The sequence below is a fragment of the Ziziphus jujuba genome, chromosome 10 (genome assembly GCF_031755915.1).
Source record: "Ziziphus jujuba cultivar Dongzao chromosome 10, ASM3175591v1".
NCBI lineage: Eukaryota > Viridiplantae > Streptophyta > Magnoliopsida > Rosales > Rhamnaceae > Ziziphus > Ziziphus jujuba.
Window position 1 is genome coordinate 27,415,053 of NC_083388.1, and position 15,450 is coordinate 27,430,502.

A 15,450-nucleotide genomic window follows, 5' to 3' on the forward strand; every position below is an offset into this window, starting at 1 on the left:
ATGCAGGAACCTTCTCTGAGGTAGAATGTGTGCTGCTGAGTGCTGACATTTAATGGCATATATCTTTAATTGTTCTGATGGAAAGTGCTAAAGATGAATAATCCTTGTTTCATTTCCTGATTAAGAAAGTAGGAAATGTCAAACATGGTTTTCTAATCAGCTTAGGAAGTGTAAAACATGGTTTTGTAATCTGCTTAGGAAGTGTAAAACATGGTTTTGTAATCTGCTTATGAAGTGCCTACCTCATAGCTACTTTAAGCCTTAGCTTAGGTAACTGCTTAATTCATACTTCTGAAACATAAAGGTTTCTAGTGACATAATTTAAAACCACAACTTACGGCTTATATTTATTTTTTCATTTATTCATTTATTTTCTCAGCCATAATTTTGTGCGAATTGTGAAAAGCAAAACGCCAAAAGAGAAAGAAGCCCATTTTCCTCTTAACGAAAAGTTATAATGTTTGGATTAAACTACCAGATCTTTTTAGGCCGTTGAGTAGTTGTGTTTGACCTTTTTCACATCGTTGTTCTTTTTTGAATGCCTTGAACTCCTTCCTTTTCAATGCCATTCTATCTGTATTGCCTTGTAGTTTTGTGTGTAAAGTTTGGAAATTTAATAGATGTTGCTTACAACCCATCCTCCATTGGTATTTTGTTTTATTTCGGTTCTATATTGTTGTCCTGTTGTACTGTAAAATGTCATTTCATTCGTTCTTGTTAATATTCTCTGATTTAAATGAGTTCTATTTCACCTCAATGTGTGTGTGTGTGTGTGTGTGTGTGTGTGAGAGAGAGAGAGAGAGAGAGAGAGAGAGAGAGAGAGCAAGTACTCTATCAAAAAACTTTAATCTATACTTTGAGGTATTAATGTAGGCTAAATTAATTGAACATGCTTGGAAGTGTGCTTATCATTTTATTAAGTCGGGCCATTTTTTGGTGGTATGATAAAAGTTTTTGGTTAACAAGGTTGCAGAGGTTATTTCTCAAAATCTTGCGAAGGCTAGGACCGTTCTCGGTTCTCCCCTCCCCGATCTCATGTCAAGGGGGACCAAAATCAAGATTTTAAAATAATAATAATAATAATAATAATCTTGGGTACTAAATGGAATAGGTTTATCAAAATCTAACTCACTGCATTTCCATACGTGTATCTTTCTATTTAAACAACTCAATGCATTAAAATGGCTGTTAGTTAATTTGTTTCTATGGCATTGACCATTGTTGGCTGTTATCCCACATCCGTCCTTTTGTGTATCTACTTTTTTTAATTTAATTTTAGTTCCTTTAAGTCTTATGCTTCTAACCGGAGTTAATTAAAAATTCCTTGGCATTCTTGGATTCAGAATGCTTGCCTTATAAATGAGTCAGAATTTTAGCTTTATATGGTAGTCAAAGCTAATTCATATCCAGTGAATTGGATTTTCTGGAGCCATAATTTGAGGGACTATCTGGGCTTTGCCCAAATTCTTTCTCATTTATTATTTTTACCTGTCAAATTCCCCTCAAAGATGATTGGGTAGGTTGTAGCATAGTGACGTTGCCAATGGGCCAAAAGTTGTATGGCTCAAAATATGAAATGTCAAACAACAAAGACTTACTTACATTGGTTTGTGAAGCTAAATATTCGTAGAGTTCAACAAGCTCTCGAGCTCACATGAACTTGAGTTTGTTTTATGGTACCTCCTTCTTAATTGTGGCATTGGACATACTTTATATCCATATCAGCATGGATGTACATTTAAGATGGGGATCACCTCCTTTCTAAGACTTAAAAGAGACAACAAACCATAAGTGCGCCATCCTTGATTCGAAAGCCCCTTAAAAACCTTCATTTCTGTTACCTTGAGATTTCGTAGATAAATTGCTTCTCTTTTCCTATGGATGACCAGAAAGCTTTCTCCTCATCTATGAATGACCAGAAAGCTCTCTCTTCATCTAATGATGGCCAACAAGCTCTCTCGTCATCTATGGATGATCAACAAGCTACTCTTTTTCCATGGATAACCAACAAATTTCCTCTTCTTCTCTGGATGGTCAACAAGAAGACATTCCTCAACCGTATGATGAATCGTGGTTTGACCTGACCAATTCATGTGGAAAAGAATTTGAACTTCCAAATGTCTTTGATCCAATGAGTCTAGATTTGAGCATTAACAGCAACAACTTGCTAGTCTCACCATTCCAACGACTTGATATTCCTTGTGTACTGGATGATACATTTGTATTGGAGATAACAGGTCCGTCTTCTGCAGGAAATCAGTTGGTTTCTTTACCCCCGATTGAGATGGTACCTTCAGTCACAAATACCTCTTCAGCAATTGATCAACAAGGTGGTAGTCTTAACTCTAGAAAAGATTCTTCTGTGGAGTATAGTTTTTCTGTTCCTATAGGTAATCTTTGAATGCATTTTGCCAGATCATCTAATTTATCTATATGTGATATTTTTCATGAGGAGAACAGATCATCTAATTTTTTTATTTTTTATTTTTTGAATGGCATGGAAATAGCTGTTTCTTTGACAAACCACTGTTGATCCTTGTAAGGCACCATCCTTCAGTCTAATTGATTCTTGGTGTTTGCAAAACAATTTTACTCTAATTCTTTCCTCTGGAAATAGTCCTTGGTTTGGCTCAGATATTTGTATCCCTCCTAAAATTCTCACTCCTTCAAATGCATCACAGTCGGATTCTGATATTTTTATCATAAAATATCATACACATATTTCTTGCTTTGGGTACTCATCGTTTCTTGATGCAGCTTGCTTTCTGTCTAGTGGATCTTCCATTATCAGCAATGAAGAAGTTGGTGATCCCGTTACATCCTACAGACTTGGGTTTAGTGCAAATGGATTCGAGCATGATGGTTCAGAATACCTTCCGAACTCCAACAGTAGAATAGGAATCACATCAAATCTCTCCATTCTGATGAAAAAGCAAGAAGCAAGCCCTACTCATGCTCCCCTGTCAAATGTTTGTGGTTCAGACAGTAACGAACACAATTTTGGCACTAGTTCGTTGCAAGTTTGTCAGCCTTTATCCTATAATGGTGAAGTAAGCTACTTTTCCCACATGTCTCGGATTAATGGTGAGTTAAAATACATATGCAAGGATTGTCAGAAAGAGTTCTCTAACTATAATGCCTTTGGAGGTCATATGAGTTGCCATGCAAAGGCTAGCAAGATGATTAAAAAATTCTCCGGCCCAACAAACCCCTCGCAAAAGCACAAGAAAATTTTTTCTCTAACTTCATAATAGAGTAAGGGAAGGAGCTCTCATGCCAAAAAAATATCGGAAAGGACAAAACCTCTTCATTATGCAAGGCTCAAAAGACAGAACCTTCTTCACCTATCGCTGAGCAGAATGGAAATGACGGTCATGTGTGAGAAAATGGGGTAAAGAATCAGATTTCTACAAGTTTTTTGAAATTGGAATAATTCATCACTGAACAATTAATAATGGACCTTTGTTAACCTTATTTTGAACATGCTATCTTTAAGTTTCATTTTCGTTAGTCTTCAATTTAGGATGACATGACTTTTGGTACTGTAGCTTCCAAGTGACGTTTTGTTGCTATGTCCTTGTGAACATCTCTTTTTCGTTAGTTCCATTTGGTCTTGCTGTTCATTAGGTTCAACTCAGTGTTATTTTAACAAGCTTGAAGTTAATATCAAGTTACTTTGGTTATTATTACTAGTTATCATCTTATTTACTAGTTGTTGCAAGCTGTTAGGTAATATGTGCCTCTGTATCATTGCTTATTTATTTCTGCAAAAAAACTAGTTTAGGAAGAAATAGATTCAATTCGACTTAATATTCTAGAAGTTCATCTTTTTGTTTTTCCATAATGCTTGTAATATTTTGTGGATTTACAGATTTGAGCAAAGTTCACTGTAAGTCACCTGTTGAAGGCTCTGACAAAGCTTTAAATTAAGTAACATTATATCAAATAAAAAAAATTAATGGGTTATATGCAACCCAGTTTTCGGTATTTATTTTGAATAGGGGTATGTTCTATCGCTGAACCTTGCTATTGGTCTAAATTATATTCCATGGTTATTATAACAAAATGTGAGTCATAATCTGGAACAATTTCTAGAAAAGCAGAGTTTTTCTAACACTATTATCATTGATGTTCAGAATTTGTTTGTCACTTTACTTTTTCGAGCTTTTGGATAGTAAAAACATTAGTATTTGTTCATCATAGAAATTGGGAGGACTTAGAGTAGTTGTTTAGACCTGTTAAATAAATAATAATATTTTATTTTATATGTATATAATTGATATTCATATTACAGTTTGAATCAGCAGGAACGCATCCTATTAACTTAGTTTTTTGGACCAAGTATCATTTACGGAAACCATTTCCTATAACTTTGTTTGTTTGACCAAGTATCATTTACCGAAACCATTTGTTGTTTCTTTTGGATTACTGGATGTGAGTATTCTTTGAAGCTGAACTTGTAAGTGTCCAAAAAAAACTGAAATTCCACGGTGACCACATAAGATTCGAATATCATTCAATACCCAAAAAAGGAATCTGCTTTTTGTTTCCAAAGAGGTTTCCGGACCCAGGAGTTCTCATTCAGATAAAAGGAAACACGTGGCAAATAACTATTTGTCAGAACGTCCTTGGCGATAAGGAAATGGATGATGATCTTCTTCCAAAGAAGCGCTTGACATTTCCCACATCATTTGCACTTTAAGCTTACTTAACTAGAATTAAATTAACAAGCTTCAATACCAACGTGCAGGTGAGAAGGAACTGAGAAAAGAAAAGTCATAAACAAGACAGATAACAAGTTGTGGCAGAGATGGCATCTATGACCATGACAGTTTCTTCATTGCTAAATGGCTTAGCTTCAACCATCACCAAGCCTCCGACAACGTCGACACCCCGCCGAGGTCTTGTAGTGGCTAAGGCCTCAAGAGCCTTGTTGGAAGGCGAGCGAACCACTTTGCAAGTGAAGGAGGAGAGCAGTGGAGGTAGGAGAGAATTGGTGGTTGCTGCTGTGGCTGGAGCTGCATGGTCCATCGGTAAGGTGGCCGTGGCTGAGGAACCAAAGCCAGGTACCCCAGAAGACAGATAACAAGTTGTGGCAGAGATGGCATCTATGACCATGACAGTTTCTTCATTGCTAAATGGCTTAGCTTCAACCATCACCAAGCCTCCGACAACGTCGACACCCCGCCGAGGTCTTGTAGTGGCTAAGGCCTCAAGAGCCTCGTTGGAAGGCGAGCGAACCACTTTGCAAGTGAAGGAGGAGAGCAGTGGAGGTAGGAGAGAATTGGTGGTTGCTGCTGTGGCTGGAGCTGCATGGTCCATCACTAAGGTGGCCGTGGCTGAGGAACCAAAGCCAGGTACCCCAGAAGCCAAGAAGAAGTATGGTTCTGTTTGTGTCACAATGCCTACAGCTCGTATTTGCCACAAATGAGGAGCGGTCAGGGATTAGAATAACTGTTTGGATGCTGTTTGTATAATTTATGAAAAAGTTATGTACACATTATCTATATAAATATATGTGCCTGCTTACTTTGTTTTGGACCTACTTGCTCTCCTTTTCGATGTTCGAGTTTTTATGAGACTGCTTTTCAAGAATACATACATAACCTACATTATGATACAGGGAAACACATTTCTTGCGTCCAAAATCTAGAATAGTTCGGTAAAAGATTCTTGTCAGCGTTTATATATTCAAGGGGAAACGAGTTGGTGACCAACACGTGCAAAAACTGAATTTCTGTTGTTATTTTTAAGGGAGCAAGCTTTCAACTCAGCAAAGTGGATACGAACACTTGGATATTTTACAAAAACTCTTGTCCAATAATATCTAAACACACAAAAATTCAAAGAAAATAATGCGCAATCCAGTATGCATTCCTTCCGGTTGTTACCGATAGGAACACTTGAATATTTTATGAAAACTCTTGTCCAATAATAACTAAACACACAAAAATTCAAAGAAAATAATGCACAATCCAGTATGCATTCCTTCCGGTTGTTACCGAAAGGAAAATTGGAAGCATTTTTCCTAATTTATTGACACCGTTACGCTAAGCAAGAAAGATCATTAGTGCCTTCCATGCAAACTCACTCATTTCTACCGTTCTGCTGGGAAGCCACGAAATTGCGTATTACTTCTATGGCCAATTGATTTGCAGTCTTGTTCTGCAGTTTTGCAACTGAATCCATGGCCTCGTATGTCTCCTTGTCAGCAAAAAGCTTCAGATTATGGCGAGATGCAGACACCGCTGGACCCTTCCATTTGTCAACCAATTCTTGAAGTTTCTCAAATCCCTGGTAATACAAGAATCCACATCATTAGCTTGCCCAGGATTCCAATAACCAACAAACTAAATTTTCTTCATAATATGCAAAACTTGAGATATACAGCCACTTTTTAAGTGAAAATAAGAATTATGACAAGATGCTAGTCGTTCTTTCACTCACCAAGCGAGTTGTGAAGTCCCCCAATGGCTCTTTAGATTGCCGTTTGCATTTCCAGTGGTAAAATAATGGTTCCAACACTTTTTCAAGGTCTTGAATCTTAACCTTGTTCATGAAGGGTCTTGCTAATGAGGTTTGATTAGGTTTTCCTCCAAGCCAAATCTATAGTGGTAAAAGGTTAAAGAAATCAGTGTGATTTTAGGATAATCTACATTTCAATATGAGACAAAAGAAGAAAGAAAATAAGTATCTGATAACTATTGGGACCATCACCGACCAGATTAAAGAAATCAGTGCAATTTTATGATAATCTACATTTTAATAGGAGACAAAAGAAGATAGAAAATAAGTACCTGATAACTGTTGGGACCATCACCGACCAGACCTAGTTCAGCCATGTATGGTCTGGCACAACCATTTGGACAGCCAGTTACCCTTATAACCACAGATTCACTGTACTTCAGACCAACCTGCAGTCATTAGGTAAAAATTATATGCATTCTGCTTTTCATCAAAACATAATATATTTATTGAATTACCATATGCCCCAGTAATACCTTCTCAAATACTGCTCGAATCCGCTTAAGGATGTCAGGTACTCCTCGTTCAGCTTCAGTTATTGCTAGTGGGCAAAGAGGCATTGCTGGGCATGCCATTGCAGTTAAGTTGAGGGGGTCTACATACCTAGGGGGCTGTATACAACCAGAAGCAGTCAATATCAATGTCAAACTAAAGAAACTGTATGAGTAGGATCCATCATAGGCAAATACTCGACAAAACTGTCAAAGGACTGAGTTTATTAAACTAAATGGTCAAATCATACTAATGTCTGCTTAAGGGGAGAAAAAGAAAATTACCAGTAAACCAGCTTGCGCAAGAGCTGTGGTCATGGGACGCTTCCATGAATTGCGAATATCACACAAGATGATATTTTGATTAGGTGTGAGCCGCACACTCAGATAATATTTTTCTATGACCTCCCTCAATGTCTTTTTCATCTTCCCCCCTATACGACCATTATCTACATGGAGCCCACAAAATAAATTGCCATCACCCTGCAAACATATTATCATATAGAAAACCTGATTAATTCCATGTCTTTATTTTTGTGTTTGTGATACCTTATGCTACTTGAAGTTTAAATTGCCATCACCCTGCAAACATATTATCATATAGAAAACCTGATTAAGAAAACAGAGAAGGGAGGAAATCAGAAAACAGAGATGCCATCACCCTGCAAACATATTATCATATAGAAAACCTGATTAAGAAAACAGAGACGGGAGGAAATAAATCATTGCATTATCCATACATAATCCTTTACTCGTAAACTACAAGTAGCATAAGGTATCACAAACACAAAAATAAAGACATGGAATTAAAAGGAATCACATACAAATTACCGATGTCAATTTGCCCCGCACAGCCCGAAAACCGCGGTGCACCACCCGTAAACCGCGGTGCACCACCCGTTCTCCGAAAAATCGGGGCTGCAGGGCGGGGCAGGTTTTATTCTTAAGGCCCGAATCGGGGTCCCACAGCGACCGGGGAATGAAGAACCCGGCCCATATATATTTACTTATTATTTTTTTTATACTTTATGTATTTGGATATTGTATTTTTGAAGGATGTATTTTATTATGCTTATAAATTTGGACATTAATGTATTTTATTGCATTTTAGTCATTTTATTTACATTTTATTCATAAAATAAATTTTTTTATATAAATTTCTCAAACAAAAATTATATCAATTATTTATTAAAAAAAAAAAAAAAAAAAAAAAAGGGGGAAAAACGTCCCCACCCTGCCTCTAAGGAAACGGGGAAAAACCGGCCCTGCCCCACCCGTTGACATTCTTAATACAAATTGTCCAGATCAACAAAACAAACCTGCTCATGCCATCCCACGTAACTTTTAAATTCCCACTCTGGCAACTCATGGAAAGGCTGGAATTTCCTTCCCCAGTATTGCTCAACAACACTTCTAAACTTCTCAATCCCCCAAGAACTGATCAAATACTTCATTCTACTATACCTACGATCATCTCTTCTACCGTAATCCCGTTGTGTAGCAACAATAGCCTTAACTGCATATAAAATTTCCTCTCTGGGCACATAACCCAATGGTTCTGCCAGCCGAGGAAAAGTGGTCTCCATCCGATGTGTCCTTCCCATACCACCACCAACCTACACAAAAAAACTATAAGAAACTCACAGTGTACACCAAAGAAGTGAATTATATTTTCAAGATGGCTGTTCATCTTACATATATGTTGAACCCTTGAGGCTCCCCATCATCATCAGAAACAACAACAACACCGATATCATTTGTGAGAATATCAACTGAGTTGTCCGTTGGTACAGTAACAGCAATTTTGAATTTCCTCGGCAAGAACTGAGTTCCATAAATGGGCTCAGGTGAATCAGGAAAATTTGTTCCATGAGAATTATCATTACGGGCTTTAGTCACTTCAGGAGGTTCTTCTGCTGTCAAGACTTTCTCTCCATCCACCCAAACATCATAGTAGAAACCAGACTGAGGAGTCAGCAGTGAGGCAATGTTCTCTGCAGTTTGCTGTGCAAAAAGGTAGTCTTTTCTCACAAGAGGAGCAGGAGGAGCAAGGACATTCCTATTGAGATCACCACAGGCACCAAGTGTTGAACCCATACTTTTAATAATGCTGCTCATTACTGTCTTCAGATTCTTCTTCAGAACACCATGGAGCTGAAATGTCTGTCTGGTTGTCAACCTAAGTGTCCCAATTCCAAATTGATCAGCAAGGTCATCCATCGTCAAGTAAAGTTGGGTTGGTACTTTTCCACAAGGGTTCTTTGTACGAAGCATAAATGAATAAGACCTTGAGCCACGTTCATCTCGGTTATACTGTTGATAGCTTCCATGGAACTTGATCAATTGCGTGGCAGCCTCATTTATATTAGGGGCGTCTGTCAGTATCTCCTCATTAAGAGGGTACCTTATGTAATTACTTTGTTCTTTGAATATTTCAACCTTGCTACGCTTATTCTCAGTAACAGTCTCAGGCTTTGCTGGCTGCATAGATAAATATACAAATTTCCCAGAAAGAATAAGTTCATTTACTATAAACAACTTCAAATAAACTAATACAAGCAGATTCTGATAAATGAGGTTCACATGAGGTTTCAGTTTCGTTGATCTTTATGTTTACAAACAAATATGTCAAAGATACCAAACATCCAAAAACCAATCAGACCATGAAAACAGTTGAAATAACTGCATTGCGCAGAGTCAAAGAGCTCAAAGTGAAGTAGATTAAAAAGAAACACCATAATTTATTGGAGCATATATTGCATTTAACAAGTTCTCACAATCGAAGTAACTGATTAAAAATAATAATTCTTTCATCATAAAAATAAATAACGAGAGACGTACAAATAGATACAAAATTCAAAATTTCGATCAAGAGTGTGCTTTATTTTACCCCAGCATTTTCTCTTTTTTTTTTCAATAAAAAAAAGAATAAATAAACCTACATTGTGCTTTCTTTTTCCACCAAACCATCTAACCAATAGCAATAAACCCAAACCCAAAAACCCACCGTGGAGACAGCTCCTATGCGTGAACAGTTCGAACCCCAATAAGCAGGAACAGTTCTGGATGCGAGACCCAAAGTGTAGGAAGATTTGAGCCCCTGACAACTTTCAATCTGAACCTTGGTGTCCTTGAAAATCGCAGCGTTTGAAGCTCCAAAGCACGGCGTCGTCCTCATTCCGTTCTAAGTCCTTGTATCTTCAAGCGTTTTTTTTTTTTTTTTTTTTTACTTATTTTTTCAGCTTCACAAACTGAAAGAATGAAAAGAAAACCCTAAGAAGAAGCTCAGTACAGTGAGTGAAACAGAAAGCTGCGTACTGCTTTATCTTTATCTTATATGTATATCCTAGGTGTGGCCACGTGGTTTAATAATTATCTTTTTAGTTGTGCAAACGAACGAGAATGATGACTTTGATTTCACTAGACTAAACTTATATATATATATATAATATTTTTTTAGGTGTGGCCGATGGAATACGCATGCGTACCTCCACAGTCCACTAGACTAAACTTATATATATATATAATATTTTTTTCGATTTCAAAAACAAAAAGCAGATATTTTTCTATGTCATATGTATCTGGCTGGTTGTGGTGGTATTAGTGCTGGTCCAACCTAACGTGGCCCGTCACGTGCCTCAAACAGGCATATTTTGGTTTTAGCGATTGCAAAGGCCAAGACGCCTCTCCACGCGCCGCTTACCCCCTAATTCAAACGCCCAGGCCCGGCTGAAAAGCAAGTCGATGATGCCATAAATACTTGTATATATGAACTCGTTGAAATCCGGCCACCTTGATCCTCGCTCCAAAGCCAACTCAGCTGACATTGCATACAAAAAGATAGGCACAGGCTACCAAGGTTTACGCTTAGGTCCCATTTTATTGGGCTCAAAAAAAATCCTAAACCCTAAATCTTAAACCCTAAACGAATTTTATATAGATATAATATATATAAATATTTATTAAATATAATTTCATATATATAATAAATAGAATATAATTATCACTATATTTTAAAAAGATAAAAATTTTAATTTAAAAAAAATTTTAAATTATTTCTAATTGATTATTTATTTTTTTAAATAAATTTTAATTGATTATTTATTATAATAATTATTTTTAATTATTTTTATTTTTGAAAAATAAAATAATTAAGTTTAATTAAATATTTTATATTCTGATTAGATTTTAATGATAAAAATAAAAAAAATATATTAAATATTTTTTTAATTAATTAATTAATTTTTTATTTGGCTTATTTATTGTTACTATTTCTTATTCATTTATTTTTTATATTTATTTTATTTTGATATCTAACCTATATAATTTATAATTTTAATCCACATTACTTTAAAAGAAAAACAACTTGTAAGTTATTATTAATTTTTTTAATGAATTTATATTGTTCATTTTCATAATATTTTTAATTTGTTTTATTTTTTATGAATTTATAATTTTAATTATTTATCAATTATTCTTGCTATTCATAGAAAAAAAACTAGATTTTATGTTTTTCTAGTTTTTATTTTTATTTTTTTATTTATATCTTAATTCAAATAAATTGATTAAACTTATTTTGAGAACTAAAAATCTAAAGGAAAAATAAATTTATGAATAAAAATGGCACTTGAGATATTAAAATTCATAAAAACATTAGTTTTTTTTCCTAATGCATGGATTTATTATTTTTTGTTAGTGTAGTTTAGGTGGAAAGAAATTTTTCAAAATTAAAATTAATAAAATTTTATTTATGTTCAACTATCAAACAATTTAATAATTTTATCTATTAAAAACATTTATTATCAAATCTTGAATATAAAAATTTAATTAATTACTTTACATTAAAAAATAAAAAAAATATAAATTTTATATAAAAAATCTATTTTATTAAAAATAATATTTAATTAAGCCCTTAATATTATTTTTTGCCTAGCGTCTCAAAAGTTGTTGAAATTGCCTTGCAAACGCCTAATATTTCATTTTTAAAAAATATAAAACTATTTATATACCCTAATAAGAAATTATAAAAAAAGATAATAAATTTAAAAAATAAAAGATTTTTTTGGGTGAAAAAATAACTAATATTGGAAAATAGAGAGGGAAAGCCAGGCGGCTGGTGGTGATTGGGTTGGTGGAGCGCGTGGAGTTAATCAGACAGAAAGACATGCCAAAAAAGCGAAGTTTGATACCACAAACGTTTGGTTCACTAAACGTGGACGGAGTTGTGAGCGTCAGTGTTATTGGTGTATGTTTTTTTTTGACCAAATGGTCAAACTAAGGCGGGTTTAATATATAATTAACACCGACTAAATCAAGACCTCTAGTCAAAAGTATATGATCTTTAGTCAACTTATTATAATATAAACTATCCCTAGAAACTTCAAGACACTTTGGAAATAAATGTTGGTATTAAACAGGAAAGTAAATTATAGTCTTAAGAATATGTTATAGAAAATCAGCAGCTAAAAATCTGAAGAAATCCACTAAGCTGATGCATTACTGACGCATTTGATAGAAATTAATCATATATTTGGAACATAGACTAAGGTTTAGCGTAAGAGAAAGGAAAACGAAAACATTAACCCACGTACTCACTATTATGATTGTTACATGTATAATACTAAATATATATATATATATATATATTCTCACTAACTAATATGACAGCATAAGAGAAAAGAAAACGAAAACATTAACCCACGTACTCACTAATATGATCATTACCAGTAAAAAAAAAAGTTATTGATTTTGGTGAAATATCGGCTACAATGTCGGATTTCGATGAGCCTCGACATCGGTGGAGGGAGGAAAAAAATTTATATCTAATGTATCATGAAAAAGTCATCGTTGTCGATGAATATCGATATTATTGATGGATATCCACAAAAATGTTTGTTTTCCAACAGAGATTTATGAAAATATTGTCGATATTAATGATGTTTTCAATTTATATTAAGAAGTGGAAATTTGAGTTGCTGGTTCCCAATCTGCTTTAAAATGATAAGCATCTCCATAGAGAAATGATGTTGTTTCCGTTTGCACAGGAATAGTGTTTGTGCATAAGTTCAAAGGAAAAGCTTGGACTCCTAAGGTTAGAATAAAATGTAGTTTCACGATGATGAACAGCTTGCATAGAGAAGAAGAAAGAGAGAGACAGAGAGAGATACATTGGGTTACTTTGCTTTTTCTTTTGTTTTATTTTTTTATTATTATTTTGGCTTGTGCTTTGTCACTTTTATCAGGTAACTCATTAATTGATAGACTTCATATGTGCTCCACATGCCTGCTTCTCTAAGCCTAAAGGGAGTGCTTTTCCTTTTCCTTTTTTATATTTATTATTATTCTTATTGTTATTTTTTGTTTGGGTTTTGTGTTAGGTAACTCCATAAATTCAAATGTTTTATTTAATAAAGTTTGACGTGTGACTTTTATTTATTTTTTAACAAATAGGTTTTTTTCCCCTAATATATTGGAAATGGAGATATAAACTCTTTAAATAATAAAATTAGATTTACTCTTAACTAGTTAAGAGGACTAAATTAATCTAATTTGAAAAGTAATTATTGTTATCAATCCCTAATACACAAATCAATTTTAATTTTTAAAAGGTAAAAGATATAAAATTCCTAAATTTTAGCTCTACAAAATCTATGAGATAGTTTTAGATAATTCTATGTATTTGTTATTAAAAGGATTTATTTTCTACTTTTACAGTTTGAAATAGTAATTTTTTTTTATCAATATACGAACAAATAATCAACCTTATATACAATGCTAGTATGGTAATATACTATATATATGGATTATTTTATTATCATTGTATTCTAATTATTGTATTTTTATACTATTTTATTATATTACTTATCTCATATATAAAAATATGTATTTTAAACTAAATATTTACAATTTTCGTAATTTTATCGATATTTTCATTAATATTTCTATAAAATCATAGCTCAACATTTCCATCGATAATGATATTTTCATTATTGAATTCATTACATGTATGATACTAAATATATATTCTCTCTAATTAATATGATAGATAGAGCCCGCATCGTGATAGCTCTGATAGTTAAGAGTACCACTAAGGGATTTTTTTGAAACTAACCACCCAGTAAATCCATTCTTGAAAAATAGCAAAATTTTTATTTTTTTAAAAAAATAACCAACTTTTAACACATCTAGACCAAAATACCCGTTACTATATTTTTTTATTTTTTTAAATTTTTTTCTTGCTTTCCCTTTCCCTTTCAACACTTAGGCTAGGGCTTTCCCTTTCAACACTTAGGCTAGGGCTTTCCCTTTCAAAAAACACCATTGCAGTCACCACCAAGAGCCAGTCATCGTCGCAGCCACATCATTGCCATAGCCACCAAGAGCTAGTCATCACTGCAGCTGCACCATTCTTGTTGCCACCAAGAGCTAGTCGTCGTTACACCAACACCATTGTTGTCGCTGCATCTGCACCATTGCCGTCATCACCAAAAGCTAGTTGTCGCCATAGCCGCAGGTTGCATCTGTGCCGGTGCCGCTGCAACCACCTATTCCTTCTTTCTCTACTTTTTTTTTTTTTTTTGGCTTGTGGTTGATTATTTATGAACTGTTGTAATATTGGAATTTTGCTTCAACTGGGTAATTAATCCAAGAAAATTTTATATCTGAAACTCGGTGAAAAAAAAAATAAAGGATTTAGACATGGCCTTTGAAGATTTGGAAGTAGAAGAGGAGGACCCATTTCTTAGATTCATCGAATATGCCAGATCTATAATATCCCCTGAAGAAAAAGAAGAAGAAGACCAAGATATGGATCCAAAAATTGGAAATGGAAAAGAGACCAAGCGACCCAGTTGAAATTGGATTGCTTCTCGGATCCTCAAGACTTGTACTGCTTATTCTAGTGGTGTTACCCAACAATTCTTCTCTCTGATATCGCACAGGTACAAAGCTTTCTTTTTTTCTTTCTTTTTTTAACACTTAATTTCATATTTTTTCAATGTATTCTCTGATGTTTGGTTGATGAGAAAATTAAGGGAAAAGAAAAAACAATACAAAGTTTGAACCTTTGTTTTGGGTTTTGGGTTATGGAAAATTGGTAAAGGTAAAGATTTTAGATTGGCCAAGTTTTATTTCTACTGACGGGGAATTGGGGATGTGTAGAATGTTGTAGGCGTGGACTGAGCAACATAGAGATGGGACTACTAAGAAGAGGCCTAAATGTATCAAACAGTTGAGGAAGAAACATAGAAGAGTAAAGCTTCCAAACACTGTCATGATTGACTCCATTTATGAAAAAAATTTCTTGTCTTTGGGTAGTGTTTTGGAAGCTATTATTGTCAATGCTTATTTGCTCTCAGGTACTCTTTGCAAATTTAAAAATCCTCATGGTGTTTTACTTCAATGGAGGCTTCATGTGGCTAAATAATAAAGCAAA

At 34.3% G+C, this 15,450-nt stretch overlaps 3 protein-coding genes across 3 annotated transcripts; 2 read left to right on the forward strand and 1 right to left on the reverse strand.

Moving 5' to 3' along the window:
• Positions 1 to 1,800: 1,800 nt before the first annotated feature.
• LOC132799731 (uncharacterized) lies at positions 1,801 to 3,251 on the forward strand. The gene is made up of 2 exons (XM_060812194.1): positions 1,801 to 2,390; positions 2,758 to 3,251. The coding sequence occupies exons 1-2, from the start codon at positions 1,997 to 1,999 to the stop codon at positions 3,249 to 3,251; spliced, it is 888 nt and encodes a 295-aa protein (XP_060668177.1). The 5' UTR covers positions 1,801 to 1,996.
• Positions 3,252 to 4,515: 1,264 nt separating this feature from the next.
• On the forward strand, positions 4,516 to 5,543 carry LOC132799653 (photosystem II 5 kDa protein, chloroplastic-like). Its single transcript, XM_060812070.1, has one exon. The coding sequence runs from the start codon at positions 5,102 to 5,104 to the stop codon at positions 5,429 to 5,431; it is 330 nt and encodes a 109-aa protein (XP_060668053.1). The 5' UTR covers positions 4,516 to 5,101; the 3' UTR covers positions 5,432 to 5,543.
• Positions 5,544 to 5,853: 310 nt separating this feature from the next.
• LOC107412603 (sulfite reductase 1 [ferredoxin], chloroplastic-like) lies at positions 5,854 to 10,314 on the reverse strand. The gene is made up of 8 exons (XM_060812069.1): positions 10,024 to 10,314; positions 8,712 to 9,497; positions 8,336 to 8,632; positions 7,302 to 7,499; positions 7,002 to 7,136; positions 6,798 to 6,914; positions 6,448 to 6,606; positions 5,854 to 6,294 (listed from the first exon to the last, which is right to left on the reverse strand). Exons 1-8 carry the CDS (start codon positions 10,192 to 10,194, stop codon positions 6,088 to 6,090), a joined length of 2,070 nt encoding a protein of 689 aa, XP_060668052.1. The 5' UTR covers positions 10,195 to 10,314; the 3' UTR covers positions 5,854 to 6,087.
• Positions 10,315 to 15,450: the final 5,136 nt, after the last annotated feature.